We start from the raw sequence: 19,614 nt of genomic DNA on the forward strand, positions 1-19,614 counted from the left end.
TATCATTGTATTCTCATATGGGGCGGCACCATATATGTGCTACAGCCAAGGAATAGAAGTTATATATCGCTAAAGATTTGTTGTGTCATCGGTAGAGCTGGTAGTTTTAACTTGTAAAACTACAAATCGGTCAATTGATTTGGGTAAACTTTAAAGACCTGCTGATTATCTGGCAATGAAATGGGTCAATTCATTTTGCTATCTTCTGAGTTGCCCTGCCCCAAGTATGTTAAAGAGCATATAAGCAAAATTAGTATAAACTAACCCTTTTAATCAGGGTGAGCAAAACAATACCATAAACTACAAAAACCATAAAAAACTGAAAAAATCAAACCTCAAAACCATCCCATAATAAAAAACTGATTTTATGAATCTTGTATTTAGAAACACCAAGCAAAATTAGTATAAACTAACCCTTTTAATCAGGGTGAGCAAAACAATACCATAAACCACAAAAACCATAAAAAACCAAAAAAATCAAACCACAAAACCGTCCCATAATAAAAAACCGATTTTATGAATCTTGTATTTAGAAACACCAAATTAATGGTTTGGATTTTGGATGCATATAAAAACCAAACCGAACCGTATTATAGATTATCAATAAAATTAAATTAAATTTTAATATTAGTTAAGGTATATCTTTGTAGATGTTAATGATTTAATAGTCCTGTCTATTTACTTTCGTATTGTTTAAGATACCTTATACCCTAGCCTTTCATGTTGCCACGTATATATTTTGTATACCCTAGCCGTAAGTTTTTTCAAAATCAACATTTGATAGTTCTTAACACCACATGTATATATATTGTATAGTTGTTTTGAAGTTGAAGTTGATACTTTGATAATTCTTTTTTATTATTATTTAAAAATTTGAATTTTGTTATGGATCATTGAAGTAGACTTTGAGTTTTTTGGTATTAATATTTACATGAATAAACCATGTAATTGAATATCTTGCTTTTTAATTTTTATTTGATCCGGTGTTTAAAAAAAACCAAATCCCACCCGTTTGAAACCAAAAAAACCAAAAACTAATCCGAAAAAACAAAAAACCAAACCTCTAACTTACTCATCCTACTTTTATTACAAATAAACATCTTTACCCCCGAATTTTACTTTTGCTGCAGCCAATTAGATGCAGCTAACACTTTATTTGTTGAAGTACTTCATTACAACCACCATAAGACCAACTTCCTAAACTATCTCTTGAATGCCATACGGCCCATACCACTCTATTAACCTCCACAAAGAAGACCTGTCAATATTTTCATTTCTTTATTCTCTTTGTTTCTTATCTCAACTGAAATTATTTATAATAAATAATGTGTACAAGAGATGGTGATCAATATGATGTTTCTTTATAACTATTCTAGTATTCTTGCTCAGACATGTCTTGTAAACTAGGCGTTTTGGTACTTGAGTAAATTACAAGGATTCTTCCTATGATTATCCGTCCCAGATATATTGTAGTAATTGAGAATTAATTATAGTAAAAAACGATCACCAACGGAACAATTGTAATAAAATTCCAATAGGAACGAGACATGTAATACAACAAACTGTATAATCATATGTATAATTTACTCCAAAAGTTTTTGTTTTTGAAAAGAAAGAGCATCTATAATATGAGAATTGTAGAGGGGGTTTGGTGGGTTAACCTTTTGGAGTTGCTTATGGGTTTATAAAGTTTATTTTTGTTTTTGAACAGAAGGATTATAGAGTTTACGGTAGACCCTTTAACTATGGTATAGTATTGAAGAAAGTTCGGGTTTTAAAATACGATTGATGTGGCCATCAATGACTAGCTTTTGTTATTAGAGATGTTCAGGAAGATTTATGTGTATGCTTTTGATGGTGGAAATTCCTTGAATAGGAAAACTAAAAAATTAACTATGCTAAAAATAAAAATAAAAATAAAAAATATATGTAGTTGTGCAATTTATGACAATTAGAATTTGCAATAAATGCCACCTCGTTTTTTTTATGGAACGGCAATACATGTGACTTTCTATGTTATGTATCCAAGAGGCTATTGGAAATTAGGCCTTCGTAAAACCTTGCGCCATATTTGAAATGCAAGCTTGTAATGGATATGCAATTGGCCCCGAATTAATTAAAAAAGGATGTGACCTTAGACCCATGCCAACAGTTTTCACTTTCAAAGTGACGAGCTCTTTACTTATGACACCATATGCCCTTTTCACTTGGCCTCATCAGTTAGTTGTCTTTGGTTAGGCAACGAGAGGGAGACGAGGACATGGAGTCCTTGATGGATATGTGTGTGAACAAAAAAAAGTTGAAAAAATAAGTGACAAAGTATTGTTGGTAAAGATGTGTTAATTTAAAAATATTAATATATGGTTAAGCTGACACACACCGACAAAAATAAAAGGGTGGCCTTATATGTGGAGTTCTATACTAAATTTACTCATATACTTTCCGAATGATATTGTTAATTAGCCTTGCATACTACTCACATATGTAAACTAAGTTAGTAGTTGTTTAGAGGTAACAAGTTTCCTTGACTTCAATGTATCAGTATACAACCTAATCAGTGTAATTTTGTTTCGGAAATCGGAACCATTTCGAAAACCATCATCAAGCTATTTGCATATAACATAGGATATTTACATATTATCGACCGATGAAAATAGAAAAATATGATTGATAGAATTAAACTTCAGAATATATAGATAACTCAAAATTTAAATCTGAAATATATAGATATTCTTATGATACTCAAATTGCTCTCATAGAAAGGAAATGATCTTTTTTTATTTTAGGTAATTCTAATTTTGAATTACCGGATTACCTTTGACTTTTTATGTTTTGTCCTTAATAATTTATAATTTACACTTTACACCTTTATTTTAATAATTAACACTTTAAACCCTTATTATCTAAAAAGTTTCACTATCGCAATTACATCAGCCTACACCAATTGACACCGCCACCACTAGACCGTCTTTCCCACCACCGCCGCCGCACTGCACGGATATCATGCTTGTTGATATAAAAAATCTTTAACCGTTAGACTATTTTGTTAAAAAAAAATATATTATATTATTTTACTATCTTAACGATATATTTATTGCTCAAAGAAAATCCCATGAAAAAGCCAATATGAACTTTGTATCATAATCAAAACCCCTCAATTTATAGACACACTTTTTAATAGACACACTTTTTAATAGATTGTTTCATGTATTGCATAGACACACTTTTTAATAGATTGTTTTATGTTTCGAGGGTAATATGGACTGAAATCACATACCTTTTCTAAGAAATTTGATATTTTCAAAATCAATTATTTTGAGTAATTTTATACTACATAATTATGGTTATCGTTATGATTATGGGTGCATTTTATAATTATCATGCTGACAAAACTGTGTCACTAATTTATAACCTTATCAAGATAGATTGTAACTTTCTATATGAACTTTTGAAAATCAAACAATCTTTATGATGATTGATAACGGAAAAAACATATATTAACAACAATAATTATTGAAGTAACCAAAAGTAAAGATAAAACATAACCATGTTTCTATTTGTTTATTGCCTTATGGAATATGATATTCAAAAAATCAGCATTCCACTACCTCATGGTTTTTTTTGAAATACCTTTTGATGTATGGCTAATATTTAAATAGTTTTCAATGCATGGCTAATTTGTAAACACTTTTTACTTTAAAATGCGTCAAAAAGTTCAATAAGACAACGATTGCCCTTTTCTTCTGACTCCGAAAAGTTAAATGATTACTTTGATTAATTACCGAATCTTGCAGTTTATTATTATCTTATAAAGATGTCATAACCCTTATAAATATGACAGTAAATTGAAATGTTTGATAATGAAATATTCGTCTTAATATATATATATAATAATCTATAAGCAAATTTCATATCGATCGTGAAAATATTAGGTCCAATAAAAATTGGGTTTCTTCTATGTGAAATAATGTGTTTTTGAGACTATGAAAGCGTTAGATATATTATAAGAACTTTGGACTTAACCATTCTCATATAAGACTAGCACTCGGTGAGGCATGACCTTTTAGAAGTCTTCGGGTCTCTAAAAATAAAGTCGTGCGCCAACACACAAAATATATCACATCGTGCTCATGATTGACTTAATGTTACTATATATGTAGGGGTTGGGTATTGTAAAACAAGTATTAAAATAAAATAAATAAGACAAGATCTTGACCTTTAGATCATAGTTAGATTGATGCACGAAAATTCACGAAATAATTGATACACGATGATTTTCATGATGCACGGTGATTTTCAGTAAAGAGAAACCTATTGTTTTATTTGTTTTCCTTTAATACTTGTTTTATTTTACCTAAAACCACTATATGTATATGTATATTGGCATCGTGCAGAGAAACCATTATAGTTATAATATAACTTAGGGGTGAGCAAAAACCGAACCGGAAAACCAAAAACTGAAAAAAACCGACAAAACCGAATCGAAAAAACCGAAAACCGAACAAAATCCATTGGTTTGGTTTTCATTTTCTAAAAACCAAATGGATCGGTTCGGGTTTCGGTTTCATATGTCAAAAAACCGATCAAAAACCTAACCGAACCGAAACTAATATATTTTTATGTATTTTATATTTATATCATATTACATTTATATTTATTACTTATAATTTGTAAAAGTGTTAACATTATTTAAATTTTTTTTATCTTTTTAGTGTAGAAATCTATATAAATTGTATATTTTAAATGAAAACGTACAATAAAAGCAATTTGTTTTATAAAAGTTATATCAATTTTAACACCTAAAAAATATAATTAGTTAATAAGAAACATCTCTATATTTTAGTTTCTATACCATAAATTTTTTCTTAAAAATCGAAACTTAAGTTTATAACATAATAAACTAAAAAAGTAAAAAAAAAATAATTAATAAAAAACCGAAACAAAACCGAAACCAATCCAAACCGAACATGAAAACCGACAAAACCGAACCGAACAAAAACCGAATCCAATGGTTTTGGTTTTCTGAAAACCAAATGTATCGGTTCGGTTTCGGTTTTAGGCAAAAACCGACCCAAACCGATCCATACTCACCCCTGATATTATAACTTATGTATGGATGTATGGATGTATGAAGGTAAATAACTTTGATATGCCAAAACAATTTCACTTTTAGGAAAGATGTTATATCTTCCTTAGATTTCGAATGTTTTTTACACTGAAAGTTAATAGAGTATCAAGTTACTCTACATAACTATTATCTATATTTCTATTTATTTAAGAAAGTCATCACCAACTACTTATTGACAAACTAAAATATGTTCATGTTCGTTTTTTTCTTTAACGGAAAATTTACCAACATATCGCCTAAAATAAAATGTGTTCATTTTTACTCATTTTTGTTAATGAATGAACACAGCCGAATCCGAATGCAAACAAACAAGAACAAATTAACCACACGTCAACTAATGTACAACTAGAAACTTTACAATGTGATTTAAACATTACAAATGATCCAAATTTTTTAAAAATGGTTATTAATAGCTCAAAAAATGTCATACGTAGATAAATGCATGACTGATATGACTGATGTTCATGAAAAGTTTATCAAATGTTCACAAACACAACCGAGCGAATGAGTCTTATGTTTATGTTTGTTTGTTTGTTTAAGAGTTATTTTTGAACGATTCATTGTACGTCAATTTGTTTAGAACCCAATTTTAATCATATTTGAAGCAAAACATTGTCATTTTTAGCTCAAATATAAATGTCATTCATTAAGTAACTCGGTTTGAAAAAGATATAAACGAGTCACGTTCTTTGTATATTACACGAGGCTATAAAATACTCGTAGTAATCAAGAATACAATAATATACGAGTACTAATTAATTTTGATTTGATTTTTTATAATAGTATATTTCAAAAAGCTATATACACACATACCCACATTGGGCCCCTATAATAAAATAAACTTTTATTTCAAACAATACAGAAAAATCCAATAAACTTTTTATTTTGCAGACCTCCCCCAAACTATCAAAAACTATACGTTGTTTTTTTTTTGTTTCCTCATTTTCTGACACTCCATTTTCTTCACCATCCCAATTTCTAATAGAAATTAACACTCATGCAAATTATCACAAAACCCTAACCCTAACTCCGTTACATAAAACGTTAACTTTTAACAATTAACAATGTCCGTTAACTCAAGTGTATGGGATGAAGTAATGGAGTTAACGAAATCTGCTCAAAGTAACGGTACGGAGGCTTCCGTTTGGGCCGTTAAACTTTCGTCAATGCTTTCGGCTGCCGGAATTGTAACGCCGTCAACGGAAGTTGCTGAATTGCTTGTTGAACATATTGTTTGTTGGAGTAATAATGTTCCCGTTGTTTGGAAGTATTTGGAAAAAGCTATTGTTTTTAGGATCGCTCCGCCAATGCTTGTTCTTGCTCTTCTCTCTAACAGGTTGTTATGTGTATATGTATATATATGTATAGGTGTGTGTGTGTATGATATGCTAATTTTTTTTTTTTTTTTTTTTGTCATTTTGGTTGATTATCAGATAACTAATGTAAATTGTTAATTTGTTGTAGCGTAATTCCGAGTCGGAGAAGCCAACCGGTGGCATACAGACTTTATCTGGAACTTCTTAGAAGACATATTTTTCCATTGGCTTCTGAAGTCAATGGTCCAAAGTATCGCAAGTAAGATTCTTATGCCCTATATGTCTGTTTCTTGGATTTAGTTACTTCGGTGTTTCACTTGGTTATGCATAGTTCTCTGATTTAGATCAACGTGCCCAGGAATTTGTATTTATTTTCATAGCCAGAGAGGTCATATGAGGGAAATTGCTTCTTACCACGGCATCGTTAGGTTACTAAATAGCACAAGAAATTAGCTTATCTTGAAATGTATCTGGGGATTGGGATTCATATGCCCAACCCCCAAGTCGTATCTACTATCTAAGGCAGAGAGAAGAATAAACTAGCACTACTTGATATTATGAATTGAAAACCAATATACAGAGGTGATTACCACTATATATGAGGGTGATGAGTAGTCGTTTCTCTGAATACTCACTGTGCATATCCTGATGAGACCAGGGAATCTTACATCTTGAACCCTCGGGATTATCCATGTACACGATGAAAAACTATCATTCCTTTGGAATTTGAGTCTGCCTGGAGTCCAGGACCGTTAACCGTCATATTCTATATGGTGTCTATATATGTGTACTCCAATAGTTTAACAAAGTTTCTGTTTCATCCATATATGTGTACACTGTTTCTCCCGGTGCTATATACCTTTTGAAACCTTGCACAAGTAAACAGTTATTAGTTGGCCTCCAGGCTAATGCAAAACCATTTTGATATTTTTTTGTCATCAATAATGTTGTGAAAGATATTCCTACAATGCTGTGTGTTGGTTATACCCGAGGTTACCTAACATCTAAATACAAATTGCATAATCAGCTGTTCTGCAAATGCAACTATTTTATGATGGAAGGTTTTCCTGTCTCTTTCTATAAAAAATCAGTAAATATAAGAAGCTCGGGTGAAGTCCACGTGTAAAATTGAATTATATGTTTGACTAGAGCTGTAAGGTAATAATTCTACCGGTTTTTGTTTTCATGTATATTTAGCCAAGAAGGGGCTGACCTGTTGAGTTTCAAATTAAGTTTATATGTTTGGCACAGTGATCTTTATCTATTTCTTTTCATTACGATATTGTATATGGCGAGAATTACATATGCATCAGTTGTTGATTTGGTCATAGATGGCTTGACATGTCTTTGCGTTTGCAGAATCATGGAATCTATAAACAATGCTCTTCACCTATCCCGAAGATTTGGCATTTTATCTAGTGAACCTGGGGCTATCTTAGTTGAATTTGTCTTCGCGATAGTGTGGCAGTTGCTTGATGCATCACTAGATGATGAAGGCTTGTTGGAACTTGTCCCCGAAAAGAAGTCTATCTGGCCAACTAAACCAAAACAGATGGACATTGATGATCCCAATATTGGAGATAAGAAAGTTGACCACAATGAAAGGTTGTACAAAACAAATACCACATTGGCCATTGAGATAATTGGGGAACTTTACAAAAATAGAGTAACTTCCAGGATGCTGTACTTGGCACGTCAAAATATGTGAGTGCTGAGGGTGTATGTATCTTGTGCTGTTTCTTTAGAGATCCAGTGTATTCACAGTTCATTTTTATCAGATTTATTCCTTATTCTGTGTATGGTCTACGTTCGAGGTGGCAGTTTTGATCCATCTACTTATGAATGGGATCCGGGTTGTGTTTCATGTGTAATGGGTCAAATCATAAATTTAATGCATAAAACCTTCTATTTTAAGTTTATTAAAAGCTATATTATAGGCTTAGTTTGTAGTCATATTTCACACACTATTTGTAAAATTTGCACAAAAAGTGTTTATGGTCAACTTGATCCGTCTCGTACCAAAAAGTACCTGTTTTGACTCATTTCTCAACCCTTGAGTCCCATCCATCTTCTCACCTCTAGTTAAATATTAATAATCTCTGATTTAAATTTTGATTTCTTCATTCTAATTCTCATGTTCTAATTTCTAAATTTTAGGCCCATACATTGGGGATATTTCAATCATAATCTGACTCTGCTGGCAGCAAACTCATTGTCTTTAAGAAATTCCAAAGATATCACTCCTGAGGCTCTTTTGCAGTTAATATCTGATAACGACGTACTATTGTCACGGGAATTTAAAACATCTTTACAACATTTCCGTACAGTATTGGCCGCTGGCTCTCTCGTGTCTTCTGCAGGTGCAAGTCATGGTGCTGGCCGCTCAGCTATTTGGCTACCTATTGATCTGTTCCTTGAAGACACTATTGAACGCACTGTGTTTGTCACCACAAGTGCTGCTGAAACTCTTACTGGTATACATAATCTTGATACTGTGGCTGTGCTAAAGTTGTAAGTTCAACATAAAGAACATCTTCTACAATGTCCTCTAAACATATCAATTGTTAATATAGGTTTACTGAAAGCCCATCAAGCAATCACCCAGGCTTCCTGGCAGGAGGCATTTCTTGGCTTGTGGATTGCAGCTTTAAGGCTTGTTCAAAGGGTAAAAACAATTAAACATGTATTAGGTTCTCCGGGTTGATATCAAAGTAGTTACAGAGGTGACCTTTTTTTGACTGAAGAGGGACGAGTCAACATTTCCCATATTCCCATGAAACATGTTACCCATACTAGTCAAAACATGTAGTTAGGGTTCGTTCATAGCATATCCTCCTTTTTTGATCTTTTAAATTTCAATTTTCATAGGAAGCGGATGCTGTTGAGGGACCGATACATCGTCTTAATACATCCCTATGCCTACTATTATGTACAACGACCCTTGCCATTGGCAATATTGTAGATGAAGAGGAGAGTGCTCTTGTAGAGGAAAATGATTGTGGTTATATGCATGTACAGAGTGAAACAAATGCTCTTGGAATATGTCATAAGAGCCTAATTTCCTGCCTACAACAGTTGGGTGATTTTGAAGACTTATTGAACCCACCACCATCTGTAATTTCTTTAGCAAATGAAGCAGCTGCGAAAGCTATTATATGTATTTCCAGCCTAGGAACTGGAAATGGTTATGTTGATAGTGCAAGCTTAATTGACATGCCAGTCACTTGTACGTAATTCTCTTTCATCGTAGTTAGGTTTTTTTGTTGCTCATTTTTCAAAATTGCTTTGAGGTCTTCATCCTACTTGTTTTTCACTACATACATACATACATATAGGTGTACATATATGTATGTATATTCCTTGCCACTGCCCCTATCCCCTAAAATCCCAAGGTAGAGATCAAAGATCTTGAAAGACCAATCCAACAGAACAACTAAAAAGTTTGTGTCTCACTTTATCATATAGACACGCTCATACGCACACACGCATGCATACGTTATATATATATGTATACATATGTACATACATAAACACACATATATACTGGCATACCTAAGTTAAATTTAGGCAGAGCACTATAGGAATGTTATGGAAACGAGAAACACAAATTCAGAAAGGTACTACCGTCAAGAAAAGTTGAATCAAGGTGGTCTAAACTTTGGCTTGTAGTCTTTATCTCTTTTATACTTTAACCAGCCTGCTTATCATGTTGATGAAGGTACCATGTAAGATCGTAAGCAAGATAAACAAAAACAACTACCTTTTCTTCTAATGTAAATTAAATGGCACTTGCTCAATCCATTGTGCTCTTCTATTCCAAATATGTTTTTATATCTTGGTAATTCATTTCAGCATTGTGTGAGTTCTGATAGGATTCTCCAATTATGTATAACCCATCTTATTTTTATAGTGATCCTTAATTCCTTAGGCACCTTTTCAGGTGGACTTTCCTGCTTTTCTTAACATTATGTTTTGTCAGATCTGTTTCACGGTGCATGTGTGTCATTTTTTCTTCTTGTGGAGATCTGGTTGTTGGAACAGTCATTTTGCTGATCAGTTGCTTGATGTTTGCAGCTGGTGATTTGAGACATCTGATTGTAGAGGCCTGTATTGCAAGACATCTTTTAGACACGAAAGCATATACGTGGCCTGGCTATGTTAAGGGACATACAAAGCAAGTATCTTACCCCATATCTGGCCAGATGCCTGGCTGGTCATCATTGATGAAGGGATCCTCTTTAACTCCTTCAATGGTTCATGCCTTGGTTTCAACTCCAGCTTCAAGGTATGATTGCACTGGTTATTATCTTTCTGCAAAATACATGGTCTGGGCTATCTACAAAGACTTCCCTCCCAACTAGAGGTGGAAAAATGGGCTGGTTGGGTAACTTCAGTAGGAGGAAAAACTTATTGCAGGTTAACATGACCCAGGTAAGTTGGGATTGAGCTGCAGGCAGTTTTTTCCCCACTTTTTTGATTAACAAGCAAAGCGTCAAATCAGATGAAAAGATCACGTAATTTAAATGTTCAAATAAAGCAGTTTGGCGATATTACTACACTTAGGGCGACCTGGCAACTGTTTGACATGTTTTTTTAGCCAATCTGTTTATTTGACCCATTAAATTAGTTGGTGATAAGCTTAACTAAAATCAATCTATCAACTTGGGTTGAAGTTGTGACTACTCTGTCACTCCCAGCTATCAAATGTTTTAAGGAGCATTGGTTCACGAGGATTGTCAGTGAAAAAATTCATAAGTTCTGATTTGCTTCTATTTAATAGCCGTATAGATTAATTGCTTTCTGCTTTCTAGCAATTTAATCTAATGCTCTTAAAGTGCGTTACAGATTTATTATGTGAGTTATGCTGATTAAGTTATTGCTGATTAATTGCTAATATTACACAAGATGATTCAAATTATGCGAGTTATACTGATTAAATTGTTGCATAGCTATTTGTTTAAAAAAATAAAAGTGTGTTACATAATGGTAGGTAAAAAAGGATTCTTTCCAAAATCTTTAAGATAACTAAGCTTAACAGTTAATGCACAGTTTTAACTAACCGATAGTTATCTATATCAGAAACCAATAATTATTACTGAAAAAATTCAATATGCCTTGTACCAGGTCAGAATATATAAAGAAAATTTCTTTTTTGTTCGGATTAGTATCTCATCTCTTTCTAGAAAGTGAGTTGTTGCTCTCTATATCTTTAAATGTCAGAGGTAGATTAGTATTTTTCATTTTTGTTCCTGGATCTGAACTTTGCTATCACATGTGACTACATAATACTGATTACCATAGATGTCAAGTGATGATTAAAATTGCTAGAAAATGGGAAAGCCAAATTCCTTCAAGTGATGCGTATTTAGCATGCATTGCTACCATCCAAATGTGTTAGACAGCTGAATTTAATTTGGTTAGGGGCATGCGGCTAAAGATTTGAAAGTGGTAGTGTTGAACTTGGTGCTCTCATTTCATAACTATACTTGATTTGCACCTTGCTGTACTTGCAGTCAGGATAACTAGATTCTGGAATATTGTTAATAGGCTTTTAATTTAGTGTTGGTTCACAGGCCCACTCTACTCACTCACAAGTCACGTATGAAAATAAAACTTGCAGAAAAACTATATATATGAGACTTGCAAAAGAGATAATGTGGAAAAGCTTGCTGTATTCTTTCAAAAGGGGTACAAAACCTACTGCTACCTACATGCTATTTATAAAAGTAAACTAAACAAACACATTAGCACATGCACACCTCGTAGCCTCCTGATTTTATGCAAGAACACGTTCACTTTCCTTTCATCCTTTTTACCCGGTCAATAGCAACTACCAAGTCTATATATTCACTTATTCAGACTAAAATACTATGAAATAAAAACCAAATAAATACTACTGAATAGAAACCAACTATTAATCACGATTAAACCCAACAATGGGTTGGTAGAAACTGAATTTAAGCTCTTTGATTTGATGGAAGCTTAGCTGAAATTGAGAAAATATACGGGATTGCAACTGATGGTTCGGATGCAGAGAAGATTTCTGCTGCTACTATTCTATGTGGGGCGTCATTAACTCGTGGTTGGAATATACAGGTAAGTTTTTCTTGTTAATAGAGAGTTTTCATATCTAACCAGTCGTCTTTTGTAAATCTGAATCCAATAATGTTATTATTATTATCATCATTATTTTATTTTGTTTATTATCATGCTACCTCATATCTTATTAGTGACTCAGTTACGTTAAAGTGTAATTATGAATATTTTGAGTTTTTCCAAATCTATTGTTCATTTCTAAAATAGGTTAGATAAATCACCACCAAGGTTCTTTAGTGGTCAAGCGTTCTAAGGTTCTTACAAGAGGTCTCAAATTTGAACCTCCCTAGGTAAACATCACTTTTGGGGTGGCCAAGGAAAAAGTAAGGAAACGGTCATGGGGAAGCCCCAGTTAGACCGCATGCGTATACCTGAGTCAGAAATCCACCTTCCCCGGTTAAACTAAGCAGAAAAATCCCCCACCCCCCCTATTTTTTTCCGTCACAAACCTTGAATGAAAATGAAGTATTTAATTGTTGTGTGGAGAATAAAATAGGTAAACCAGTTATTCTACAAAAGAAGGCTGCATGCGGTCTTCTGAACTACGTGTTTTTGTTTGCTGGACCGTAATTGTGGGTTGTGTTCGCAGGAACATGCTGGACTTTTTATTATTAAACTGTTGACACCTCCGGTTCCTCAAGATTATACTGGGAGCGGGAGTCATTTGTTAACTTGTGCTCCTCTACTAAATGCTCTTCTCATGGGGATATCATCTATTGATTGTCTTCTCATATTTTCGTTACATGGCTTGGTAGGTAAACATCAATTTGTGTCCTCTCTTTATATTTAATGTAACTTATGTGGAGAAAGGGTAACAGATTTACAATATATATAGATAAAAAATGTTAAAAATTCTGTAAGCTATAGATTCAGCTTATAACAGGACAACAAGTTTAAAGTTATCTTGTTTCCAGGTTGCACAGCTTGCTGGTGTCTTGATGCCAATATGTGAGGTCTTTGGATCATGTTCACCCACGGTTTCTTGGTCTCTTCCAACAGGGGAGCATTTATGCCCACGTATTGTGTTCTCGAACGGCTTTACTCTTTTGTTGAAGCTATGGAGGTTTGATCAACCACCTCTTGAGCATGCCATGGGGGATGCAACTCCTGTAGGATCTCAACTAACACCAGAATACCTTTTGCTGGTTCGCAATTCGCAATTATCATCATGTGGAAATTCATCTAAAGGCCAAAAGAAAAGAAAGAGGTCTATCAAAGAGTGTGATATGTCATCTATGGACCCCATATTTTTAGATTCTTTTCCAAAATTAAAACTTTGGTACCGACAGCATCAAGCATGTATTGCTTCGACACTATCTGATCCTAAACCTGGGACTTCTGTTTACCAGATCTTTGATGCACTTATGAGCATGATGTTAGAAATGATAAAGAGTGGTGGTCAAACTTTGACTTCTTCAACATCTGGAAGTAGCAAAACAGCTGGATCTGTAGCTGAGGACTGCATTCTTCGTCTTAAACTTCCTGCTTGGGATATTCTGGACGCTGTTCCATTTGTACTTGATGCTGTATTGAGAGCCTGTGAACATGGAAGAATGTCGCCACGTGAACTTACTAAGGGTTAGCTCCCTGTGCTTATCTAAATGCTTTATTGCCACGTATATCATGAGGTGAAAAGGGGTTGGTTGGGTGGGTTAGGTAACAGGTCAAAAGGCTAAAATGTGCAGGTCGTGTTAACCTATAATACTTTGTCCCTTTTTATACAAATAGTTATGGTGTCAAATATGATTACAGAAAGTAAAATATGATGCTTTAGGCTGTTTTCTGCATGAAGCATCCATCTTTAAGTATTCCTTATAGTTAACTTTGTAAAGAACTAAAGAACAGTTTACAATTGCTAATACTATAGTTTTGTTTGTTTGATCGGTCTCCCGATGTTCAAGCCGTTGATTTGCCTAAGATGTCTTTTGGTCAAATAGTTTGTTTGTTAACATCACACTTATTTACAATTTATTATCCATGTGTAATGGTAGGACTGAAACTGCAACGAAGTTTTCTAATGTAATCAATTTCGCACTTGTTGGCTTTATAATAGATGTTGCACCAGGCTTAAACTATGTACATGCACCTCTTATAAATGGTAGATCAGACTAACATTGGAGCTGAATAGGAAACATACCCACCAGTAGTTTTCCTTTCTTTTCATGGTAGTTTTCTAATGTCAGACAAGTGGAATATAAAATAGGCAATTTGTATAAATTTACTCTATGCTGCTCAAGTTATACTGTTAAAGCTTTAGCGAGACATCTTTGAGATTACTGAGTGTTTATGTGCATTGAGAACTGAGTAATGAGATTATTTGTGTTGACTGCAATTTGTAATATTCTCCTATTGACATTTTATTGAATCCAATTTGTGGTAGGGCTAAGAGCTCTTGCGGACTTTTTTCCTGCTTCTATGGCAACTATAGTAAGTTACCTTTCAGCTGAAACAACAAGGGGTCTCTGGAAGCCTGCGTCTATGAATGGAACTGATTGGCCAAGTCCTGCTACAAACTTGTCTATGGTGGAGCAGAATTTGAACAAAATATTAGCTTCAACTGGAGTTGATGTTCCAAGTCTTTCTTCAGGTATGGCTTCATGGCAATTACTTACATATCGTATGCCGCTACTTTGCAACTTTAGCATATCTATATATAAAACCTTTTAATTTTTATTTTTGGATAAAGGGTTTTACCCCAAAAAGTATACATCCTTTTAGTTGTGCTCACTATTTGTGCATTCTAAGTTAAGAATGACCCCAACACTGCCATAAGCAAAAGTATAAATTGGCGAGCATATGTGTAGATGTGCTTTTCTGAACTAATTCCTTTGATCTTTATTATTTTATTTTTAGTTAAAATACCATATAGACATATCTATTTAAAAAAAAAAATATTCCCTTAATTTATCTATAAGATTTTGAAAGCATACCTCTGTAAGAGTTATAAAACAGACCTCAAAATATGTACCTTTTGTGATGCCACATTTAATGTCTCCAAGGAATATGACATGATAAGTTATTGAAGTGACCATAATAAAGTACCCTTCGGCCCTTCCACATGTCACTTAGAACGTCGTCGAATTATATGCAAACAATGCTTTGACATAAGTCTTCCCTATACACCTAGTTTTTGGAATATGATATTTAATATGTAGTAAATGACAGATTGCCTCTTTTGCACAATTGGTTTGTATGCTTTGTAGTCAATATTTACTAGATTTTTTTACAAGAGTAGCTGTTGTCACCCATTTATGTATGAATGTGTTGATTAATATAAAAACAGTTAGCTTAAATGCCATGGGTCAAAGAGTTGAATTCGTCATAGATTGCCCAAAGTTTACTTTAATGCTTTCATCAATGTGATATAGTTGTCTATCCAAAATGTAAGAGTGTCAATCAAAATAATGAGTTTTGAGTTTTGTTAATCATAATTGGTTCCAAATACATTTATGCTAAAATTTTGAAGTGCTTGATTTATGTCTCACTTGTTAATTGATGAGAGAAATTCACTCTTTTACTTGCAGGGGGGGCTTCTTCGGCTACTCTTCCTTTACCTCTTGCTGCTTTAGTGAGCCTCACGATAACTTACCCAGTTGACGGATTCTCTGAATCTGTGTTGAATTTGGCTGGCCCAGCCTTGAACACCCTTGGTGCAGGTTGTCCATGGCCATGTATGGCTATCATAGCCGCTCTATGGATCCAAAAAGCCAAACGTTGGACAGACTTTCTTGTTTTCTCTGCATCCAAAACCATATTCCGCCACAACAATGATGCCATAGTCCAGCTTCTCAGAGTCTGTTTCCAATCAACTCTTGGCCTAAACTCACCTCCCATTATCCCAAATAGCTGTGGAATTGGTAATCATATCATAACTTACAGTTTTTAGGATAACAATAATTGTGTGCATTACTCAGAAAAACCATTAACCAAAGCGGAACCAATATATAAAATTATAAAAGATCTGAAGCTTGTATTTGGCCCTTGGTCCGATCCAAAATGGAGTTCTGTACTTCTATATTAGTGAAACAATGCCGTTTAGGTAAGATATAACTCTTGAATCAGTACTCCGAAGTTTTATGTTGACCACAGTCCGGTTTGGGACATTAAAGCTTTTAAACCAACATCGAAGTGATTTTGGAGTAGCAATATACTATCAGGATTTTTATCCCCATAACATCAAAATTTTGGTTCCGGTAGGGAATGAGTAAAAGTAGACTGAAGATGAAATGTAAACAAAATGGTTTTGTGGGAAGTAATTTCCTGGTGTAGAAAGTAGAAACCACATCCCTTCTCATATATAATAATAATAAGCTATGTACGGATTTGATTCGTTACAGAGAGGCTGACTGTAAATTCTGATTAGCTAATATCCTTGACAGGTAACCTTCTAGGTCACGGCTTCGTGTATGACTGTTCAGGTGGGATCGCTCCAGTAGCTCCTGGGATCCTGTACTTGCGTGTCCACCGCAGTGTTAGAGATGTCATGTTCATGACAGAAGAAATTATCTCCCTACTAATGCTTTCTGTTAAAGATATCTTATCTATCAGTATACCAGTTGACGGTTTTAAAAGACCCAAAAGTGGAACTATCATAAGATATGGGGAGGTTTCTCTTTCTGTAGCAATGACTCGTATTAGGCTAGCTGCCTGTCTGGGGGCTTCACTTCTTTGGATAACAGGTGGGGTAAACATCATACAGAATTTAATAAAAGAAATCTTGCCCTCATGGTTCATATCAGTGGACAGGTCAGACATAAACAAAGTTGACTCAGGTGGGATGATTGGTATGCTTAAAGGGTATGCTCTTGCATACTTCACTGTTCTTTCTGGTGCATTTGCTTGGGGTGTGGACGCGGCATCTTTAGCATCTAAAAAGCGCCCGGTTATCCTTGGGACCCATCTCGAGTTCATGGCAAAGGTACTCGATGGTAAGATTTTACTTGGTTGTAATAAAGCAACTTGGCAGGCTTATGTGTCTGGCTTTGTGGGCTTGATGGTTTCATGTACACCCAAGTGGGCTTGTGAGGTTGATGTGGAAGTCTTGAAGAGCCTGAGCAGGGGGCTAAGGAAAGGGGGCGAGGAAGAACTAGCATTGGCTCTGCTCGGGATTGGTGGGATCGATGCAATGGGCACGGCTGCAGAGTTTATCGTAGCATCTTCGGTGTAAACGATTAGTTCAAAGCTGGTTTTGTACATCTTTATGCTTAAAGCGTATACTGTATTAAGAGATATCTAGGAACATGACCAAGTGGTAAAACAATACCCTTTGAAGTTTTTTTTGAGGGAAATAGCTTTAGTGGCTTCTAACATATTCACCACATTGATACATTTTATGACCACGGGTGCTAAAGTATTACAGCGGTTGGCGACAATATAATGGCGAAGGCATTATACGTGATGATAAAATAACTGGTAATAAAGGCCAAATTGACAAAATATTTTTAAATAACGAACTGTACTTTTATTTTTAAACTACATGATCAAGTAAATTGACGAAACAATGGTGTATTGTGTTACTAAGTTTTTGTGAAATGACATACTTTTAGTTTGATCTACACAAGCTTTATTGTTTAGGAAAATTACATAAATGGTCTAATTTTAATGAGTATATATCCAAATATAGACACCAACCAAATTTTTTATCTATTAGGTCAATTAATTCTTACCCTCTAATTTTTTTAGTAAGAAATAAAAATACTCAATAAAATCATGCCAATTGTCAAAACTTGTACCCTTTACTTCCTGCTACAACTTTGTTTACACATTCTCATAATCTTATCTATGGACTCTTACATCTTCTATCTATCGTATGGACTATCAAATTGTTCATAGACATTCACATTCTTATTGATATCCTAATAGTTGAGATTTTATGATCTTGTGCTTGTACTCAAATATACCAGTCCAACTTGATTATTCAATTTGGTTCATTTTTTATCTTGCAAAGTATAACACGTATTCAGCATTCATTTTCATATTTACATTTATTATGGAAGTTTCTTAGAAGAACATCTTGTTTCTTTTTACTACTTGTACTCGAGTACTGGCCCAACTTGGTTTTAGACTTCGTCTCATTATTATTTTGCATAATATAACATGTAAGTTTTTCTATACAATTCATTTTTACTTTTATTAATTTGGAAGTTTTTAAAATGAAATCTTAAAACAAGATTTTTGATATAGTATAGAGGTGGTTTGGAGAAGTTAGTACAAATTTTGGAGTATGGCCACTTCGCATAATTTTGTTGGATAGTTTTGATTCTTACTAAAAAGGGTAGTCGGTAAGAATTCATTGACCAAATATGTAAGAATATTGATAAGTGTTTATATTTTGATATAAACCATAAAATTAGATCTTAAGTTATTTTCCTTTATTTTTATTCGCACTTCATATTGGGATAATGGTTAAATGTAAAGCAAAAAAAGAAGTTAGAAGTGAAAATGTAAATAAATACTCCGTATAAGTTTAATAGTCAAAATAAAAAAGGTTTAGAAAAGATATCGGAATCAGAAATCAAAAGGTGTTGAAGGACTACATTATGGATAATAAGTTCACGTTAATAAATCAGCGATATCAACTTACTAATGAGTTATTTGTTTGATTTCTGGTAATAAAACACTTGGAATTAGATTTAATGCATCATGGGTCGAAAATTACATTAGCAGACTTAAATACTGTAAATTTATAACTACTTTTTTTTTTACAATACGTTGACAAATTTACATCGAACGACACCAATTCTTGCCAACTAATGGTTACATTTTTTTTCGATTTCTATACCAAATATACACCAACGATCTAATATATATCTCTATCTCTACTCCTTTATAAAACAAAAAGGGCCCTTTATATTTTTAATAATTTCTGTCAATAAATTATCAGAATTGACCTTGACATTTATTTTAATAATTAACATTTTAAGCTCTTATCTTTTTAAATATTCTACTATCACCTTTATATCAACCTACACCATTTGAGACTTGACATCGCCACCACCAGAAATAATACCATCACCGACAATACCAGACCATCGTGCCCACTACCAACGCCGCATTGCGCGGGTACCATGCTCG

At 33.7% G+C, this 19,614-nt stretch overlaps 1 protein-coding gene across 1 annotated transcript; it reads left to right on the forward strand.

Annotated features, from left to right (window-relative positions):
• Positions 1–6,068: 6,068 nt before the first annotated feature.
• On the forward strand, positions 6,069–17,849 carry LOC122583926 (mediator of RNA polymerase II transcription subunit 33A-like). Its single transcript, XM_043756301.1, has 13 exons — positions 6,069–6,464; positions 6,593–6,703; positions 7,804–8,148; positions 8,602–8,918; positions 9,018–9,109; positions 9,313–9,670; positions 10,519–10,729; positions 12,426–12,540; positions 13,130–13,291; positions 13,455–14,118; positions 14,921–15,127; positions 16,065–16,397; positions 16,920–17,849. Exons 1-13 carry the CDS (start codon positions 6,193–6,195, stop codon positions 17,705–17,707), a joined length of 3,975 nt encoding a protein of 1,324 aa, XP_043612236.1. The 5' UTR covers positions 6,069–6,192; the 3' UTR covers positions 17,708–17,849.
• Positions 17,850–19,614: the final 1,765 nt, after the last annotated feature.

Source organism: Erigeron canadensis, chromosome 9, assembly GCF_010389155.1.
Source record: "Erigeron canadensis isolate Cc75 chromosome 9, C_canadensis_v1, whole genome shotgun sequence".
NCBI classification, from domain to species: Eukaryota; Viridiplantae; Streptophyta; class Magnoliopsida; order Asterales; family Asteraceae; genus Erigeron; species Erigeron canadensis.